Genomic DNA, 22,108 nt, shown 5'->3' on the forward strand with positions numbered 1-22,108 from the left:
GGTCTACCAGCTGAGTTGAAGTTGTAGCAGAAGTCCATAAACCGAACAGTAGGTGGCGCAATAGCTGCATAATTGGTACGAAGTTCAAACTTCAACTCGAAGTTCAAGTTCGAATTCATTCGATTTCTCGTCTAACTAAGTATGGCTACAAGTTCCGGAGGTGCACAGAAGGACAATAAGTTTCAGTTTAGGGAGCTGGATAGGATATGTGCGTCTTTAAAGAACAGTGAGGTGCAAGATTTGCTGATGAAATGGTAAGGATATCCTCGTCTTTCTCGGGCGAATATAAACTGCTAGTGCTAGCACTACAGCGAGCCGGCCTGCGCCGCACAGCCCGCACTCCCCCGAGCCTAGCCTCCTGCCGGGCAGCACCTAGCCAGGCAGGTAACCCAGGCCAGGGAGCTCCCTGGGTTACTACTTGCCAGGAGGCTCCTGCTCCTGTCCTAGCTAGCCGCCCCGCCTCCCCAAATAGTCTTGGGTGGTATTCTGAATCTCTCTGAATTGGTATTCTGAGAACAATTTTATCTTCATTCATTGTCATTTTATCTCTGTAAGACACACGTACTTTTTAATCAATATCCAATTAGAAACGCGCTTCTCTCTCGTGTGTCGTGTCACTCTACCAATTGAAATCCATTCTGCCAGGAGGTGTGGCAAAGGGGTGATATTGCGTCAATTTATTGACTTCAAATACGCTTGCACTATACGCTTGCGTGTCTTTACAGAGATTTCTTTTTAACAAAAAGGACAATACTCTCATCTTTTTTCGAAGTCTATATCGCATCTTTTCAAGCATCATTTCAAAGACAATATTATTAGTCAAGACAACTAGACAAGTCTTACATGTCTTATGAAATACTTTCTGATTGTACAGGAATAACATTAAGGTGTTATTCTCAATAAATATATAATTTTTCTTCATTTTCATGTAAACATTTGGGGTTAATTCACCTAGAAATATTGGTGAAATCAACGTCGCGGAGATAAAATCCCTACCCTCTTTTAATTTTATGTCATTTTTTTCTTCAAAGTAACTTGGTAACAAGCACATCCGCGTTGCAATACCCAGATACGCGATGAGTATGTCTATGCAGGCACTGTTCTGTTGCGTATTATCTATACATACGCAAGTTAAAATGTATACGCAAGATAAAATTGTAAATTTTATCTGAGAGATAAAAAGTCATCTCAGAATACCAATTTCATTTTAAGAGATAAAATGAAATATTTCAAAGATAAAATGACCTCAGAATACCACCCCTTGACTTTAAAGAGTGTTTTAAAATTTTCAGAAAAAATAGGCATTATCATGGTCCAAGGCCATGGTAATTTTGGACAATTGATATCGATTGATATACCTAACGACGTTACATTAAAGTAAATCTTTAAAAATAAAATGATTTTCTGTCCAAGAATTCACACGTGTTACTGTTATGTATGGGACATTTCAGAGGCTTTAATGACCCTTAAAAACAGTGACTGTTGAATGACTATGACCCTCATGATGCAAAGTAGACTCAGTCTGGGAGAAGAATAATCATACAAAAAATGGTGACATATGACCTTGTCTTGACCTCAGTTTTAGAGAGAAAAGATGTGCTGTTAGTCGTACCTATGGCTATGGGACACACATAAAAAAGACAATTTTCAAAACATTTTTTCAAGTTTAGAATTCTCTGCTCTGGAAGTATTTCATTTGACAACTTGTAACTTACTTAGTGTGACAGAAGTCACAAGGCTCTAACTCTAAGGCAAGTTTCATGTCATAAGCCAAACCCCTCTAATTAAACAAATTAATAGCATGTCACGTATGGGTCATTTTGCTTTACATTTTGTCCTCATTCATAGAGAACGCACACAAGTGCACTCTTCCCCATAATTTCAAAAATTAAAATAATTCAATATAGGTCTATGGAAATAACAAAAGTTTTTTTTTTCTTTTAAAATGTTCTATTGAGACATATTTAATATGAATGAAAAGAAAAATAGCCATTTCAACAATTTTGTTTTCTTGTTTTTCATGTTTTCATGCATTTCTATTGTTTCAATTTTTTTTCTTCATATTTTTCAATTTTCACATTATTTTCTTCGCTTTGAATGTTTTCATTAATCAGTATTTATAACAAATCAGTCTTTAAAAACTAAAGAAAAGGTAATGAAGTATTATCACTTTTTAGAGCACTCTTAAAATTTGTTTTTCTCCATTCAACAAATCTCCCCATTGACATTGTGCTTATCCAGGATTTTCCAGAAAGGGGGAGGGGCACATTTTTACATGGAAAAATTTAACAACCAAAAAAGTTTTTAACCCAAAATTAAGGAGATTTTGTCCCTCCAAAAATTCAACAAGCAAAAAAGGGGGGGGGGGGGCACACTTCTGTTTCAACGCCATTTTTACATTACAAATTTCAATTTTGCTTCTGAAGGGGGGGGCACAGGCCGGCCATGCCCCCCTGGATCCGTTAGTGGTACATACCATACGTAATATTTTTTTTTATTTAACTGACTTTTTACTAAAAAGTAAACTAAATTTTTGAGACTTTTCGTGATATAACATTTTCATACTTACTAAATTAGAACTTCCCAGAGATGTAACAATACAAGTATCGTATTATGAGAAATAACTTGATAAAATATTTCAATTGGTTTTTAACTAATGTATGGGATGTATGGACAGATTTTTTTTGACAGTAAACAAGTTTATATTAAAAAAAATAAAAAGTTTTAAGAGACAGATTTCAAATTTTTATTTGTGGATGTGTGTTGAGATTGCCATTCCCCTGTGTTTTTACTAAAATCTGGAATAATAAAATTATTTCTGTTTGCCACAAATTTTCATATTATTTACTTATTTATTAATTTGATATTTATTTCATTTTTGTTATTCCAATAATTGTCAGGGGGGGGGGGTGCGAGTGCCCAACAGATTCTGTGTGTTTAGCCATAGTTTCAATAGGGATGAAATTGTTTAGTCACAAAGATTTCTTTGTAATTTTCAGGGGAATGAAGGGTCGGATGTTTGTGCAGTATTTCAGCTATGACCAATTATTTCAAGCTTATCAGAAGGATGACTTTATTTTGGTAAGTACAGACTACTCTAACTCTTAACTCTCTAAACTAAATTAGCATCTCTAAGTCACTTTTTTCTTAAAAGTGTAGAAGTAAAAAAGAAAATAAAATAGATAAAAAACATCATCCCCCTATCTAGATGAAGATCCAAGATTTACCAGAGGGGCCTACTTCTTCAAAAAAGTAAAATAGGATAAGAGTCGACATAAAGTTTTTACTACTCATGGAGAGCATTTTCCTGTACAATAATTTCATAGCCCTCCCTCCCATCTACCAATCTCTTCCTCCCGAAAATGACAAGAAAACAATTGTCCACACACAAAAATACCCAGTAGAATACAAATTTACAAATAGAGATGTGATTATGGTCTAGATCTTTTGCTCTATGTTAATACATGTTTATTTCTACTCATAGACCCACTAGTCATTTTGTATTTAGATGTTCAATTTTTTTTTTTACATTTATTAATTTCAGTTTCTTTTCATTTTTTAATTTCATTTTTCATTCATAAGTCATGGAGAATTCCTGAAATATTTATAATGGGCCATTATTGTATTTAGATATTTTTGTTGAGGTACAGACTATGGTATTACGACCAGCGAAGGAGTAAAAAAGTGATCTTTATGAGCGGATAGTCTTCATGGACAGTTTCCAAGGAAAACAAGCTATGCTCGTGCTCCGTTATAGTCAATATTCCTGTAACTGATTTGCTAAAAAGATAGGCTAAGACTGTTTTTACATAGAATTTTAATATATCATATTACATGTACAAACATTAAAAGCAAAGTAGCATATAAAGTTGGTTTTGTTTTTAATATCATTCATTTACACTAGGATTTCTTCAAAGACCCCATTGTCATGGCAACCCTAGGTACACTATCAGACAGTGGATCTTGGGGTCCTCCTGGTGAGTATTCATTTTTTAATTTCATATTCTCGACACTGTTTTGAATGTCAAAAGTTTATTTTTTAAGAAAGAAGCATGATCAACCAACGTGGTCACTGTTACTTTTCACCAAAGAAAATTCAGGTATTTTGGTGCAAATGTTTTTGTGCAAGTGATCCCATGGTGGCCTTATCTTATGATATGAGTTTGATTTCAGGTCTAGGCCATATTTCATTATTTGTTATGATCTATATTTTGTAAATTTGAATTTTGATACAGTTAGGATTGATGGTCAGTCTATTGAACCGAATTGACATGAAACAGAAACCGTACTTGGCTAATGGAAGTTTTGCAGTTGATCACTACATTGTGATATCGTAGCAACCGTACCTTGGCAAGGGAGGGATCACATTCTGTGTGCAGTTCAGTTGAGGCAAATAGTTTGGGTACCAAATAGTGTTTCCATTGACTATGAACTGGTAATTTTCATACGCATATTACATGTACACCCTATTGAATGGTAGCATGGCCGTACAATGAAATTTTTGCGGGGGGGGGGGCAAGACACTTATAATTTTTTTAAAAGCAAAAAACAAGGGAGAGAAGTGGCCGAGCGCTTTTGTATATTGAAACCATTTTTTAGGGGGGGGGGGGGCAACTGCCTTACACTGCTTTACACCCCCTTCCCCCTGTGTGTATGTTCATGAATGTTAGTTTTTTTTCTCATTTTTCATTTTGAATTGTCATTATCAGTGTTAAAGGGCAATGAAACCTTTGGAACAAATAGGCTTGTGTAGAAACAGAAAAATCAAAGAATAAGAATAAAGAAAGTTTGAGAAAAATCGGACAAATAGTGAGAAAGTTATGAGCATTTGAATATTGCAATCACTAATGCTATGGAGATCCTCACATTGGCAATGCGACAAGGATGTGTGATGTCACTGATGAACAACTTTCCCTTTGGTGGACTGTAAAATACCCTCAAAATTTCTCTTTTTGCTTTTTCTTATGATGAAACAAACTCTTTATCCATGATGTATTCTTAAAAAATATGTATTACATGCCCTCATCATGTAGACAGAACACATGATTTATGGATAGATGTGATAAAAGAGGCAATTCTAGTGAAATATATACTTAAGTAATGGGGAGAGTTGTTCACAAGTGACATCACACATCTTTGTCGCATTGCCAATTTGCTATCTCCATAGCATTAGTGACCGCAATATTCAAATGCTCATAACTTTCTCATTATTTGTCCGATTTTTCTCAAACTTTCGTTGATCTGTTTCTTTGATTTTTCTGTTTTCACACGAGTTATCTTGTTCCAATGGTTTCATTCTCCTTTAAAATTGAATGTTTTTATTTTTTTGTAGGGGCTGCTTGAAGTCCAATTAAAAATTAAACATATTATGAACGATAGACATAGAAATAATCTGAGGGTGGATTTTTTTTTCATTAATGGTGTCTATTTAATTAGTATTGCAGGATAATTGCCTGAAGTCCCTGCTTGTTTTTCACTGGTCTTCATGCTTTGTTAACATACTGCAGGATTCGCAGCAGAGAAGGTGGAGGTTGTGCAAGTTCCTTGTTCTGTGACCTCGATGACCTTCTTTGATCGTCTAGAGGGGGAGGAGCTTGTGAGAGAAGGTGGCCGCATCGTCAAGTGCTTTGATGAGTTTTACGAGGATTTCACGATATCGGATGAAGTCAGAAAGGTGTGTGGGTGTTGGGTTTGGGGATGATTCTAAAAGAGGGTCAGATACATGTAGTTTGGCTCCCAATCGATTCAAAAGTGCAAAAATAAAAAAGCTTGAATATCGAAATTGCTAGGAGTTCATATTCATCAATATCAATCTAAATGGTACAATTTTGTGGCGATCGGCAGCCGAGATCTCAGAGGGGGGGTCACAGAACAGCCAAAAAAAATACATTAAACCATCCCCAGTAAGTTTTTATAGAGATAGTAAAGTTGGAAGTTTGGGATAACTTTTAGAAGCCTACATATGGAATCAGGAGTGTTCACAGTTGGTATCTCATACTGATCAAATAAAAAAATTCTCTACATAAAGCATGTTAAAGGGATGGTCCGGGCTAAAATTATTCATGTCTAAATAAATAAAGTAAAATTCACAGAGCAAAATGGTGAATATTTCATGGAAATCGGATAACAAATAACAAAGTTATTGACATTAGAAGTATGACCATATTTTGTGAAAATAGTTATATGCACATCATCAATATTCATTAGGTGGGCTGATGATGTCATATCCCCACTTTCCCTTTTTCTAATGCTATTACATGAAATTATAATTGTTTCATTTTTTCATATATGTTTAAATGATGTGCCTCCATTAAGATGAAATAAGTTGTGTCAATAAATATCTAATAAACATGAAAGAAAAAGTGGGGATATGACATCATCAGCCCACCTAATGAATATTCATGAAGACATGCCCAGAACTGTTTCACTGGAATAATGCAAATCTTAAAAATTAAATAACTTCGTTATTTGTTATCCAATTTCCATGAAATTTTCAGCATTTTGCTCTGTGAATTTTACTTTATTTATTTAGATATGAATAATTTTAGCCCGGACCATCCCTTTAACATGCTTTATGCAGGGAATTTTTTTATTTGATCAGGATGAGATACCAACTGTGAACACTCCTGATTCCATAAGTAGGCTTCTAAAAGTTATCCCCAACTTCCAACTTTACTATCTCTGTAAAAACGTACTGGGGACTGTTTAATGTATTTTTTTGGCTGTTCTGTGACACCCCTCCCCCCCCGAGATCTCGGCCGCTGATCGCCGCAAAATTTGCACGCTGGTAGTGTGCGATGGAATCTACAAGGCTGTATGGTAAATTGTACCATATTTGCTTGAATTTCACCAAAAAGCATCTACATGTACATTTAGAAACCCAGAGCTATCAGGGCCCAAAATGGCAGTTTCATTAATGCACCAATCTGAATTTTTTTTCGATCCATCCCGATAAGTAGATTGGTGGGGGGCTGGAAAGGATCACGGTTGAAATCAGAAGCAGTGTAGCAACAGCATTGTGAGAATGAGGTAAGAGCGGCGGGCTTTTATTCAGATTGCCGAGAGCGGCGTGAATTTTTGAACATGTTCAAAATTTCATGCTGGCCTTCCTGATAAGAGAATGCCAATTCTGAATCATGAGGAAAGCATGAAGCTTGTAAACAGCACGGTGTGCAGTTGTCGGATGAGCGAAATCTGGTCTTTCCAGACGTCCTGACAGTGGTACTTGGACGTAATTAAGCCCTCCCTCAATTTATATCCTGCAAAGTATTTTTCGCTGACTCCAGGGGAAAGGTTCAATTACCCGCACAAATCTCTCCCCAAAGGTGGGGGGACCAGGGGCTGGAAAATTTGACAAGCAAACAACAAAAAAAAAAGGTAATCACACAAAATGCAAGGTCATATTCCCGACCAAAAAAGTATCTAGTTTTGTTTATGTATATATCTTTATTATATTAATCAAGACTCATCAAGAATTTTACACACAGTTTTGTGTATTAACCTCCACATTGCTTTCCTCTGGTGTTGTGTGAAACACCAAAGAACCCAGACTGATGGTGGCATCTGCACGTAGGCCCCAGGGTCCATTGCATAAAAGGTAGTAACTTTGCCATCTGAAATCCTTGATTATGATTGTCCGTTGAGCATCGTTACCATTGTAATTACCACTGGATGGCAAAGTTACTATATAGTAGCTTTTATGCAATGGTGCTGTCACGGCCCTGCTAAGGAACCAGTAAATAAGAGAAGGAGATCTTAGGACAAGAGATCAAATAATAGACTTTTAAGACTTTGAATTTATTTTAAGTACATTTAATTCAATTACAAACCAGTTCTTTGATGTCACATACTCAGTGAAATTCCATTATCAATAAATTAACTATATCAAATTAAACAATGAATTTCTTTTTGGCAAAATTGATCTGAAATGAAATCTAAATAAATCACCCAAACACTCACTCAATCAAGCACATTCATACAAGGGGAAAACCTGAAAAAGTTCAAGGATGGGCCCGATGTCCATGTGGCATGCCAAAACACAAAAGTCCAACGATATCGTTGCCACGCATGTGCAATGTCCTGATCCACCGACGCGACGACTCCTCGACGACTCCGTAGCGTCCCACTGGAGACAGCGCCCTCTGACGTCTACGTTGCGTGTATCGGGGAATGCTTCGACTGTCCTGACGTCATACTATCAGCAGTTTTAAACCACAAGTAAAACTCTGTTTGAAAGAATAATTCAAATTTTCATCTAGAAATCTCATTTGAAATCCGCTTTGATTTAACGAATGCCCTCTGAGCACATCCACTCGCATTCATACACAAACACACCAATCCTATCTCTGATTAGAAAAAAGGAAAATGTTGATAACAGGAATGCAATAAAATTCAATTATTCCTTTGGTCATAATAGATCATTTTTCACACTATTACATTTCCAAAAAAGCTATTTAACCATAAGCGAGACTTTCTATCATGCTTGTATAATAAGTATTAATAGATGAATGATTCAGAACCTCTAAATACACATTATCTTCTGATAAGCAATAAATAAAGATTTTAATGAACGCTTACCACCGCACGTGAGTTTTCCAAGCAAAAGAAATGTATTGGAACTGAAGTGTAGGTTTAGTTGTGTCATCTTCGACAACAGAAATTAGCAAACACTGGCTTCAAACAAGAAAACATAAACCATCTTAGCTTTCCTTAAGCTTGCTGGCAAGAACTGAAACAGAACATGTTTGAATAAACACAAGAAACGTAATGACGGGTTCCTAACCAACGCACGTAGCCTTGCCCGATCTAACGCGACGGTGTGGCTCGTGACCTTTACCCCAAACTCATTTGCGTAATTTATGTTACCACGGGCAAGCGGTCATAAAGAATAGAGTTCTACAACAGTGATCACCTATTACAACAAATCGCTCGCTGCAAAGTACTCGCTTTCACAGCTTTACTAAATTAATCAAATCTACTAGATTAATCAAATCCTTGAAAATTATTCTAGCTCCTTAAACTAAATTAGGAATATAAATCAGAAAATGTTAATTTTGAAGATCCACTTGTGACAGGGGCCCTGGTCTACATGTACATGTACATGTTGTGGTGTCAGAGCTAAATGAATGATTATTACCTAGATTACAGCATTAATGAGTAGTGCTGGGAAGTATTCCAATGTTATCAAAATTATACAATATTGAAAAAATATCAAACATTCGATATAAATGGTTTTATTAGTATCGTTAACATGATATGACCAAATTATTGTCAATTATGAAAAGTTAATAACTATTATATTGATCAAAATTACTATTTTTGTATCAATTTAATAAACCTACTCAGAACTCGTATAAAGTTGGTATGCTAAACCCCACTTTTTTTGACAAGCTCCGAAGAAGGCCTTACTTTCATTCCCCCCATTTCTCCCTTGAACTGTCTTCATGATTTTGAGACTCAACGACATACCTGTATCTGTAATATTTTGCTGGCGATAATCAACTTACATTGAAATAAAATATTCACCCGCACTGTATGAGTCAACTTTCTAAAATTCACATCCATTAAACCTTATGGAAAAGTGTCATAGCTCCCAGTGGAAAAAAGCATGCATTCAAGGAGGCTTTCTCAGTATCTGTGCTGAATTCTGCATTATTGAAGATTAAATTTGCATAAATCATGGTTGGAAACTACAGATTCAAACCACCTTTGTGAATTTGGGCCATAACATACGCATATGGCACTCATGTATTACACAGACAAAGTTAACTTCATACCTAACTATGAGCCCATTTTCATACACATGATTTTGCCAGTAAAAGAGACAGCTCAAAATGTAATAATAATTGCACATGTATTCTGGTAGTTACCAATACATACACATATCTGCATATTTCTTATTCAAAAGGAAACCATAATGTTTGTTTTAGCCTAAAATTATATCTATCTATTGGCATGCACAGGATGACATAGCTATATTATAAATTAGATTACTATTTTGTTGGTTATCAGGGTATTCGGCACAATAATGTTCATGATGATGTACATGTAGGACAGTTATAATATCAAAACTTTTCCCCTATATTAAACTAACCCTCACTACCTGTAGGTGGTAGGTGGAAAGCTCTCAATTTACATCAATCGCACACCATGTTTGCATGTTAAAAGCTCATGTTATGATGCTTTGTGAATATTTTCCTCCGAGTCTCACGCAACTTTAAAAGTCGCAGTGCCTGGGATTACGGTTCAAAAGTTACACGACATTGCATGTCAGACAACAAAATTACTCAAAAACAGTATGAATCCAATGCGAAATCTGTATGGAGCCAAAATTCATAAATCTAACATACATGTATTTCATTTTACTATTTGAAATTACTTGGTTTTATACTGTTTTATTAATTACATTTAGTGTCAATGACAAATTTCATAAAAAAACAATGAAAAACAAAATGTCGGAAAATAAAGAAGTTCATACATGCGTAGATTTGACTATGTGAAAACAGTAAATACATGTCTAGCAAATTTATGTATTATCACACTTTTTTTCATTTTTACAAATACCATAAATAGTTTGTACATACAAAATAAGCACATTTGGATGAAAAACAAATGCATTTTCGCAAATTCTTTTTAATGGAGCTAGTACTTCACAAAATACATGGCTGATAATAAAAAGAATAGAGTGTTGAGACACTCTGACAGCTAGCCTGCAAACTTCTTTGTTATCGTCTCCCCTGCATAGCAGAGCAAGACTATTTTAGGCAACAGCGTCCTCAACATTGAAAACTTAACCTACATGTAAGGTTAACTTTTTGAAATGCCATAAAGTATATGGACCTAGTTCAAGTTCAAGGTCATTTAGGCCATGTTGGAGCTACACATATTTGATGAAATGCCATAGTAAATTTGAAAGTTTAATAATAATATAGGATTTTTATAGCGCACATATCCACCTCGCTAGGTGCTCAAGGCGCTCCTATATTACCCCAACTAAGCTAGTCTACTGATTCTGGTGAACACAGCTTTTTGAGGAATTACTTCCTGTCGGTACCCATTTACCTCACCTTGGTTGAGTGCAGCAGAGTACGGATAAATTTCTTGCTGAAGGAAAACACACCATGGCTAGGATTTGAACCCACGACCCTCTGTTTGAAAGGCGAGAGTCGTCAGAACCACTTGACCATGATGCACCCATAGTTTATGGATGTAGTTCATGAAACTTGGACATAAGAAGAGTAATAAGTATCACTCAGCATCCCATGCGAGTTTCAGCTCACACGATCAAGGTCAAATGTCATTTAGGCCTTTCAGGATCAATGAACATAGTATTTTGTTATCATATGAATGGTGTTGTAAAAAATTATTAAGAATTTAATTTTTTTTTATCAGAGCAGAAGAACTAACATATCCTTTTTGAAATTAAGTACATGTATATAATAATATGTCATAAAACATGTCAAAAAATATGATAGGCCAGGAGTACACATTGACGGTGGAGCAATAGTGAAAAATCTTTTTAAGTGCCATTACACTGGACTTGATATGTAAATCACAATTTTTCAATGTTCTAAGAATAAGACTCACTTTGGACATACATGTAGATGTGTTTGGGAAGACCACAGCGACATGTAGTGAGAATGAGAGAAAGAAAAAAAAGAGAGACTGGGAGAGAGAGAAACAAGCACATACATGTTCATGTATGGAAAGGAACCCTTGAGCATGTAGAGTGCTTTGTTAGTTTTCATGGAAGACACCATGTGAGTCTGACGTTATGTTCACTAGTTCATTATGACTAAACCAGTGAACATGAATAAATTTTTCCTGGGTTTACAGTGAACCATTTGGATTAAAGATATATGCACATTTCTTAATAGATTTAATGGTCAATTCCCAATGAAAATGTAGATTTGAATCAATAGAGCAAAATCAAACATGATCACTGAATTGTCATCCAAATCGGATGTAAAATAGGAAAATTATAACATTTTTAAGTTTCACTAATTTTTCACCTAACTATGATCTGCACAACTCAGCAACATACAAATATGAGAGTTGATGATGTCCCTCACTTACTATTTCTTTTTTTTATTCCTTGAAAATACTATTTCAATTTTTGTTTGTGGAGGAGGAAAACCTTTTCATCTTCCAATGAGGAAAAAAATAAGAATGTTTCATATTATAAAATACAAAATAGTGAGTGACGTCATCAGTCCCCTCATTTGCATATTGACTAGGATGTGCTTTTACTGGGAACTCTCCTCACTTACAAATATACAAAAATAAAATTGGTATATATGGCTATGTTTACATGTACATGTATTACTTATTAAAAAAACTTATTAAAGATTTGGCTTCATGTTATATAGCAAGTCACCTTGCTTTCCAGAAAATGCTTCCAGTGTGTATCCAGGAGGTATGTACACATCCTGTACCCTGTTGCTTCTTAAGAGCATCTCTTGATCCTGTAGAGTATCTGCTCCTTGGAACACCTGTGGTTTTATGTACACATTCAAGTTGCCACTGTCCCATCTTGTGTCCTGTGTAGGTCATAGAGAGATTGGAAAACAATGTTCAGACTGTCCTTCATTCATTAATACAAGATATAAGTGTAGAATCCATGTGAGATGATCAAGGACAGAGAAAGGCATGAGCCCAGAAAGTTGACAGATTGCATGCAGTTTTTATATTTTGTTACTAGTCATTTTTGATGAATTTCATCGCTGTTGCATTATTGCATTACAATGGGTAAATTGTTCATGATGTATATATGCATGAAGATGGCTTCCTGTTTTATTGACCAGAGAAAAATATTTCCTTTTACATGTAGGCCTACTTACATATTGAGAATTGTTCTTGTGTGTGTACTTGTACATGTAACTGTACACGGTGATGATGATCCATACCACACAAAAAGCTAGAAAACTGACACAAAAGACCAGAAACGTGTTTTTCTTGATTTTCTGGATTATGACTTCTGTAAGAGAAGTGATTGTTTGTATGTTTTCCTCTGCTCTACATTTGCATGAGGTGTCATTTGCGTCCTTTTCAGGAATGGTGTTATTGACAATTGTTGGCTCAGGAACAGTTATATTGGGTTCGGTTGTCGTTGTAGAGGAAGAAAAGTTCTCTTCTATCTTCTTGAGATCAGGGAACCATAATCTCTGTGGTGACACGTACAGTGTGTCATCTACTCTTGCTTCCAAGTGGAGTATGCGATGGTCGCCGTATTCAAGATCCTGCAGTGCAAGATCAAGTGTTAGGAGCCCGCATTTTATGTTCATTAGGTGATACCCCCAATCAATGTCCAGACGACCTTGGTATAGTCCACCTGGTTTGACTATCAGGTGTTGACCTTTGGCTATTGTTATGTCATAATTGACGATGAAAAGTTTTGTTTTATTATTTATGACCTTTATCAGATCAGTCAGAGGTAACCTCATACTCTGGAATTCATGGGCAGAGATACTTCCTCCTTGGATTTCAAAATTTGTTTCATTGTTGTCCACACACTCGCAATCATCCACCCCATCGCAGTTTGATGAAAGCTCTACCCGCTGCATACAGAATCCCTCTAGTGCATGCATGGAGAGCAGTGCAAGGCAAAGAATGATCTTCATTATCAAAATGGCACTGTTTTCCTTGTAGAGAGACTTTAAGGGGGCTGCAGGCATTCAGCCTATCACAATCCAGGTTGTCCAAAAGAAATGCTTGGCCTCTAGATTATATATATGTATTTCAAAACTGGCAATGGCAGTTTATCCCGTGATGGAAAGGACCAGAGAGAAAAGCTGCTGTACATCCAGGAGGTGCGTAGCAAAACTGGTGGCTCTCGATAACCATGTGTGCTTTAGCGGTACAGATATCATCTATAGAAAAAAAATTGAGATACATGTACCGGTACATGATACCGGCTGTAAAAAAAAGAGAAGGCCTGCTACATGTACGTGTAGTTCGGAAGTTCCGTTCGTGCATGCATGATGACATTTGACCTCTGATGCAGCGCGCGTTACGTGTACCGATATGCAGCCATTGATGAGATATGGGATACTACAATACGATTGTCGTATGGTGTTCAAAGTCTGTTTGAATCCTTTTGTGCCACTACCAGTTTGTTTGCAAGCTACGGTCGACTTGTTTCCAATAGAATATTCATTTTTCTTTTATGAATGGGTAAAAGAATCACTTTACTACTAGGAGAACGAGCATTCCAACTACATAAATGGCAAGAATACAAACAGGTCTGTACACAGTACAAGGTACTGCAAATGGCATATTTTGTAGAATCGATGTGTGTGTATCTCAAAGAATTATTTATATCTTTTTACTTTATGTAGTGGCAGTGCAGTGGCTCAATTTCCTCCTTTTATATTTTAGTGATCCCAGTTTTTAATTTAAATGTATCTCGGCATTCTGAAACGAGGATCTCAGTTCCCATTAAATATAGAGGGTAGAGTTTTATCTGTCTCTGTATGTTTCTCTGCATATGACTGCCTTAATCTGTCTCTGCCGACCCCTCTCTCCCTCTCCCCCTTCTCTTCCTCCTACATGTACATACATGTCTACCAGTATTTATTTCTAGACATTTTTTTAAAGCAAAACTCAAGTACATGTAACTTTGCTCCTACAGTCTGGCTGTTAATATTCATACATGAAAGTGCAACCTGATCTCAAAATGTCCCTTTTTCCTTCAATGAACACAACTTCTGCTTTGTAGTGAAGACCCATTTTCACCAATCAAGCATACATGAATTCAGATTGAATTTTTATACTCATTCATAGTACACAGGGTGTGTGGATTTTGTACTTTTGCCACCAACATTCATTACCATATGAGAGGCTTGTGTGTCTACCACTTTTCCGAAGACATACAGTATAAAATAGCACTGTCTGGCCTGTGAGTGAAATTAACAAATTGAAAGAAATATGTTACTTAACTCTGGGGGTGTTGTGGTTTAGTGGTTAGGGCTCGTCTTTCAATCTGCGAGTTAAGGTTCGATTCCTATCCATGACGTGTTTTTCTTGAGCAAGAAATTTACCCACATTGTTCTGCATCCAACCCAGGTGAGGCGAATGGATTCCCGGTAGGAGGAAATTCCTTGAATGCTTGAGCGCTTACCTGTAGGTTGCTGAGCTGAAACCAGGGTAAAAATAGCAGGGCCCAGTAGGTGAACAGTTTTTATAACTGAAAAGTGGCTGCCCTGGGTGAATATTCTGTGTTTACTGGCTTTATTATTATTAACATTGACTTCCAAGTGGAGGAAAGTAGAACAAGTTCATGGACTAGGACTTTAGAGATTGAGGGTTGATGGGCAGATTTACATACATGCAAATTCATTTGAAATGAAGGTACATGTACTGTAACTTTTTAACCAAAAGTGAACATCAAATAAAAAAAAAAAATTTCAACAAATATTTCAGATGATTCTCCTTGAAGATTCTGATAATTACGAGGTCTACTCTGAGCTGGAGAGGGAGCAGTTTCTCTTCCGCCTCTTTGAGCATCTATGTCTTGGTGGATCTCTGTGCCAGTATGAGGATAGCATCACACCCTACCTGGATACCACTAAACTACTCTACAAAGATCTTGTCAGGTAAAGTCCTTGAAATTTTAATTCTTTGATTGCTTTCAAATCATGTATGGATCACATTTTCTCAGGCAGAATATAATACATGTTTGTATATCTTTTTTGTAAATATTGTATTAATATTCATATTAAACTTCCTGTTTCATTTTGTATTTTGCTTTAGTATAACGATTATTTATCATTATTAATTATTATCATTATCCTCATCCGCATCATCATTCTCTTCATTATTGTTATTGCCATTATTATTCAGGAGCTGTGGTGTAGTGGTTCTGACTCTCGCCTTGTAAACAGAGGGTCGTGTGTTCGAATCCCACCGCGGTCTGGCGTCCTTTGGCAAGGCGTTAATCCACACTTTGCCACTCTCGACCCAGGTGCTAAATGGGTACCCGGTAGGATGTGAAAGTCATTGTAGCTTGTCCAGTATTGTGTGCGCCTCACAGGCGACTGACTGGAATACTCCCCAGGGAGTGGAGGATGTGCACACATTGTGTGCGGGAATGACTGATTGAATCCGATGACCGGGGTAATAATATATCTGTAAAGCGCTTAGAAACGTCGTTCCGATGGATTAAGCGCTATATAAAAGCGGATTATTATTATTATTATTATTGTTATTATTGATTTTAATGATTATTTTTGTTATCGTCTTCATCATTTCATTCAAAGATGATGGAATGTACAGAGAGAATTGTTTTCATACATGGAAAATTAGATGCAATGGTATCTTGCATGAGATATTTCTTACTGATGTGTATTAATCTGCTTTTGCTTTATGTTCTGCTGGAGTGCCCAAGACTTGATCTTATCATACTATAGTTTATTTTTCATTACCGTGTCCAACATTTATAGCTTATGGTCAGTATTCCATTGTTTTATTTTCATTATTTTTTCCCTTTCTTCAATAGTGTCCAGAAGGATTCATCCACCAAAGAACTGAGGGTCATATCCCATGTATTCAAGGTGAAAGCATGGGTAAGATCTGCTTCAACTTTGAATTAAATCTTGTGATTAACTGCATGGCTGTGTACATTAATGTAAATACTACCATGACAAGTTTGGTATCAAATGAGAGAGCGTATCTTTCACATGATTGGGATACCACTGGGATTAATATATATTTCAGGGGGAATTTTCTTTGAAGAAAACAGTAATATTTGTGCCAAATGTATTCTTTTATTATTTTTTTTCAAATGATTTATATTACATTTCCTATCATGATATGTCACCACTGAACAAAAAATTTTAATCTGAAATGCTTGTGTTGAGAAGTAACTAGCACAAACATGAAATGTTTTTGTTAAGCTATTATTTTTGATTTGTCTAAAAAAAATTGGGGAAAAAATGGCACTTCAATATTTTTCAGCTCCTGGTAAAAAAGCACTGTGATGAAGAGGCATGACTTACTCATTTGTTTGATATCAAATTCGTCATGATAGCACAAAGATTGTTTAACCCTAATTCTCCGGGGGAGGCATAATGGCCCCCCCCCCCCCCCCGGCCCCCCCTCAACAATTTTTGCGATATATCTGCTGCACAAAATTTTTTGACCTCGCCGCTCACTGACTTTTTACTTTCAAGTCTCGCGCAAATTTTTAGACCATATACATGTATGTGATGCCCGGGTACGCGGTTACGCCATTACGCAACATCATGTAAGTGCATGTCAGACCCAAAATTGCTCATAAACGTGATTTCATATACAAATCCAATGCAAATTGTGTATTTAGCCAAAATTCATAAATGTATCATTATTTCTACTTTTACTAATTAAACTTAATTAATTTTGCTTTGTTTATGATCAGAATTAAGTCTGGAACGATTTCCATAGAAAAAAAACAAAAAGTAAAAAATAGAAATACATAATGAATAAAAAAAAAAATAAAATACAGAAGAAATCGGTCTTGGTACCAGAATTTTTTTCATTCACAATAGTTAGGAATGCTGTAAAGAATATTTTCACAAGTAATAGCATTCCATGAATAAATTAGCATAATTAATTCATATGAAATAAAAGTATAGGAATTCAGTGAAATTTACCAATGCAACTGTGTAGATTACGTCATTCTCTACCATCATGCAAAGTTTCGTTGTGATCGCGCAATCCACGGAAGCTATAATCTTTGATAGTTGACAACCAGATAACAAATGAAATTTATGCTAAACTTAATGTATCCCAAACATAAATCTTTCATGACATGACAATGATGTCTATGCCGGTGACTACATCATTCGCCTGCGTTGATGTGCATGTCACAAGCACTGTAATGGGACATTCGACCAAGCCAGATCGCCCTATGTGTGATTACTGGTAGTGTATGCATTAGGTCAACTTCTTAAAAATGTCTGATAAATCTTGATTGTTCTAGCTATTCGATTGTTATAACCCTGGTGAACAATCAAACAGCAAACAGGGTATTCGTCCCAGGCCTAGTCATATCTCCTGTATCCAAGGTGAAAGCATGGGTTAAGGTCCTATCTTGTGATTAACTGCTATCATTGTAGAACAGTGAAATTTGTCCATAAAGACCATACTGTACAAGTGAGACAATCAAATTAGTCTGTAATCTTTATAGAAAGCTTTAATCCAATGGTTCAAGGGCAGGAGACCTTCTATGCAGGTGGTAGCTAAAGCAGATTTGACTTTACTTGGTATACATGTAAGGCTGCAAAGCAAAGCATTTCTAACGTTATAGAAAATGTGATATTTTTTCAAGATAATAAAAGATCGACACTGTATTAACCCTAAACAGGCTGGGGGGGACCACGCCACTCGCAGCGTTTATACTTTTGAGTCTCGTGCATCTTTTGAGACCAAACTTACCACGCCCAGGTACGCAGTTTAAAAATTACGCAATATTTCGTAAGTGCATGTCAGACAAAAAATTCTTCCAAAACGTGATTTTGTGTACGAAGTCAATGCAAATTGAGTTTTCTCATCTTCTTTGATTTTACCATAATTATGCTTCAAAAAGGTTGTGCAATAAATATTGTGAAAAAAAACAGAAAAACAAAAGGTTGAAAAAGCCAAAAAATACATAAGAAATTCATAAAACAATATGAAATTGTTTTCCAAATCGAAGTTTTTTTCAATTGTGATTGTTAAGAATGCTACAAAGAATATTTTTACAAAAAATTAGCATTCTAGGAGCTTTATTAGCATAATTAAGTCATATAAAATAAAATCTCATTATTTTGGAAAATTTTACTATACAGCCTTATAGATTACATTGCACACAACCAGCATGCAAATTTTTGCGGTGCTCGAGTGATTGGCGGCCGAGATTTTACCATACAGCCTTATAGATTTCATGTACATTGCACACTACCAGCATGCAAATTTTTGCGGCGCTCGAGTGATCGGCAGCCGAGATCACCCCCCCCCCCCCCCCCCCGGCCACAGAACAGCCAAAAAAGCCCGGCCTAGGGTTTGGGTTAAACAGGGTTAAAGAGCCGCCGTTTGGTACCTGGGCGAAAATGATTATAAACTTGCCGCTTGGTCACCGAGCAGACTAATTTTCGGGTTTGTGACCTTAGCCTATTATCGAACAGGTAATAATTTTTGTAATGAATGGGTCGCACTCATGCTTCATGAGAAAAGGTTCTTAATCCTTCAATTGTTTTTTTCTTTGGTTTCCATTTTATTTGTATTTTTTCGTAGGATAAAGACAATTACCAGTTTTACCCTTGTGACCAAGATCATCGGCAGACCTTTGCATACTTCATCGTAGATCCCCTGAAAAGACATGTCGGTGTTCTCTACCATCGCTTTGGGAGTGGTGTCTTCACATAACCCCAGCCAGCATATGTTCTCCAGCATTGAACTTTATGAAAGTGTGAACAGTTTTTGCAGATTCGTCGTCCATTTGGAAGCGCATAGAGAGGTTATTCATAATGTGTTATGGGCATACAAGAACTGTCTGTTATTATTATTTCCTATATAGAGTTGCTTACATAGATGTACACATTGTCCATCATTGGTGGGGGAGTGGTGTCTTATTACACGCAATTTGGTTGGAAAAGACCATTGGCAGACCTTTACATACTTTGAGAAGACAAGTCAGTGTTCTCCACCATCTCTTTGGGAGCGGTGTCTTTACATAACACCCTGCATATGATTGCCTGTATGGTATCGTGGCTCATTCCCTTTTAGCAGATGCTGACGTGCATCAACCATCTTAGTTAACAGAGCGTCCACCTCACAAAGGGAAGTTTGGAAGTTCTAGCCCCTGCCGAGTCAGACCAGAAGATGTTAAAAGATGAGAGTTGCTACCTCCCTGTCTGGTGTAATGATTCAAGGGATAGATAAAATTTGATCTGGCAATGCTCAGCGACTGCTGGGTTCACGATCAATTGGGCAAAATTAATTTTTTAAGATTTCTATTTCTGATTTCTATTTCAAACAATATAAATTATTATTATTACCTGTATGGATAATCCATCATTGGTTGAAGAGTGGCGTCTTATCACCCGAAATTGGATGGAAAAGACATTAGATAGTAGGCCTACTACACAACAAATTAGATGCATCCGAGAATGAATCAAAAAGGGTAGGCCAGGCTTCGCGATCTGATATGAAACTTGGAGGCTGTTCTCACTACGTTCCTAAAACTAGTTTACTGGAAACTAGTTTAGTGGAAACTAGTTTAACGCGTAGTGAGAACGGTCAAAGCGGTCTTGGAAGCGATCTTCCAAACCAGTTTGGAAAACCACCTCGCGATGTAGTTTTCAAGATCGCTTTGCCTCGTTAAACTGGTTTTAGCATAAGTGAGGACACAACCGTTTTTCCGGAAGCGATCTTCGCACATTTAAGCGCGCTACTCCACACGACAGGTGTAGAATGCCTATGCTGCAGTTTCGAATTTCGCACGAAACGTGTCACCCCACTGAGAGCGTTTCCATAGCAACAAGAGCGCTTTATGTGAAGTGATTTTGAAAACCACTTTCGTGTGATCAAGTGGGAACGCTAGCAAAGCGATCTTCCAAAGTGGTTTCCTGAATCGGTTTCCAGTAAACTAGTTTTAGAAAGCGTAATGAGAACGGCCTCTTGGTAAATCATGTAACATTCTTTGTATCCCTTCATATGTAATCAACAAAATTGAAAGGCTTAGATAGACCATCGCAAAAATAATTGCAATTCCATATCTAGAATTGATCTAAACCTGATCTGTTGTTGTGTACAGTTGATTTAATAGGATACCAATACATGCATACATATGTTGCAGTCTGTCTCTACCATCAGTGATGTTATGTTTATCTTCAATGCAGTCTAGATTCTGAAATGTGCATTCTCAAAGCAAATAAACATTGTCATGAGCAGAAAAATATTGCGGGAAAATCCAATTTTCGACATGGGTGCACTCTCTTGGGTGATAAATCTCACAGAAGATAAGATTACATTTTCGGCTTTGGTATTTGCATCTTCTAAATTTTACCAATTATTTGGGAAATATTATCTTTTGTAAGAAAGAGCAATTCACAAGTGCTGCATATTATCAGTTACTTCAACTGGTTCATTTCCTCTCAATGAGAGTGTACTCAACTATTGATTTGAAAACAGAAACTTATTTTAGTTACACCAGGACACAAGGAAACAGACTCAAACCAGCCAATATTCACAAGGTGTGCGTAATCCACTTTCTTGTATTTTTAGGTGCACTATTAATTGTGCGCACAGACCACTATCACATGTATATAATTGGATCATAGTGGGGCAATACTTCTTTTGAGAATTGGGACTGTGTTTGGTAACTAGTTTCTAAATAGTGCATGTTCCCCTGCATTTAATAAGTTGCATTTTATTATAATCTTGAACCGTCCTTGAATTTCACACCTTGATCATGCATAATTGGATATTCCTTCCAAATATTGTAGAAAGGAAGTTATGTTCACTTCTTTTCTTACATGCATTTTGTAAAATGTAATTATTATTGAAATGTTATTGGTGTGTGTGTGTGTGTGAACTGAATATCTATGTAAATAGTGTATACATGACTTTCCATGTTCAATTAAATTTGTGCTTTCATTGTATCTACAGTATACCTTATGTGTTTGCTTGGCTTTAAAGGGAGCTTAGAATAATTATATATAAATAGAGTAAAATTCACTTAGCAAAATGCTGAAAATTTCATCAAAATCAGATGACAAATAACGAAGTTATTTAATTTTCAAGTTTATCAATATTTTGTGAAAACAGTTATATGCACATCATCATGAATATTCATTAAACTGGGCTGATGATGTCACATCCCCTCTTTAATTTTTCTTATGTTATTACATGAAATCATATATATTTCAATTTTTCATACGTGTGTCAATGATGTATCTCCATTATGATGACATAAGTTGCGGCAATGAATAACTAATGCACTTAATCAGTTGTCAATCCAATTGTTTTTACTTAAATCTTGGTGGAAAAATTTGAATAAACTTAATTATATATAATAAAATACAAAAGAACAAGTGGGGATATGACATCATCAGCCCACCTGTTAAATATTCATAAGGCATGCCTAGAACTA

General features: G+C 36.2%; 1 protein-coding gene across 1 annotated transcript; it reads left to right on the forward strand.

The window, feature by feature from the left end:
- The first annotated feature begins 38 nt into the window (after positions 1 to 38).
- Positions 39 to 20,245, forward strand: LOC121429496 (cilia- and flagella-associated protein 300-like). The gene is made up of 7 exons (XM_041626545.1): positions 39 to 254; positions 3,000 to 3,081; positions 3,905 to 3,977; positions 5,508 to 5,674; positions 15,421 to 15,593; positions 16,496 to 16,562; positions 19,249 to 20,245. The coding sequence occupies exons 1-7, from the start codon at positions 142 to 144 to the stop codon at positions 19,378 to 19,380; spliced, it is 807 nt and encodes a 268-aa protein (XP_041482479.1). The 5' UTR covers positions 39 to 141; the 3' UTR covers positions 19,381 to 20,245.
- The last annotated feature ends 1,863 nt before the right edge of the window (positions 20,246 to 22,108 follow it).

The sequence above is a fragment of the Lytechinus variegatus genome, chromosome 16 (assembly GCF_018143015.1).
Source record: "Lytechinus variegatus isolate NC3 chromosome 16, Lvar_3.0, whole genome shotgun sequence".
Classification (NCBI taxonomy): domain Eukaryota; kingdom Metazoa; phylum Echinodermata; class Echinoidea; order Temnopleuroida; family Toxopneustidae; genus Lytechinus; species Lytechinus variegatus.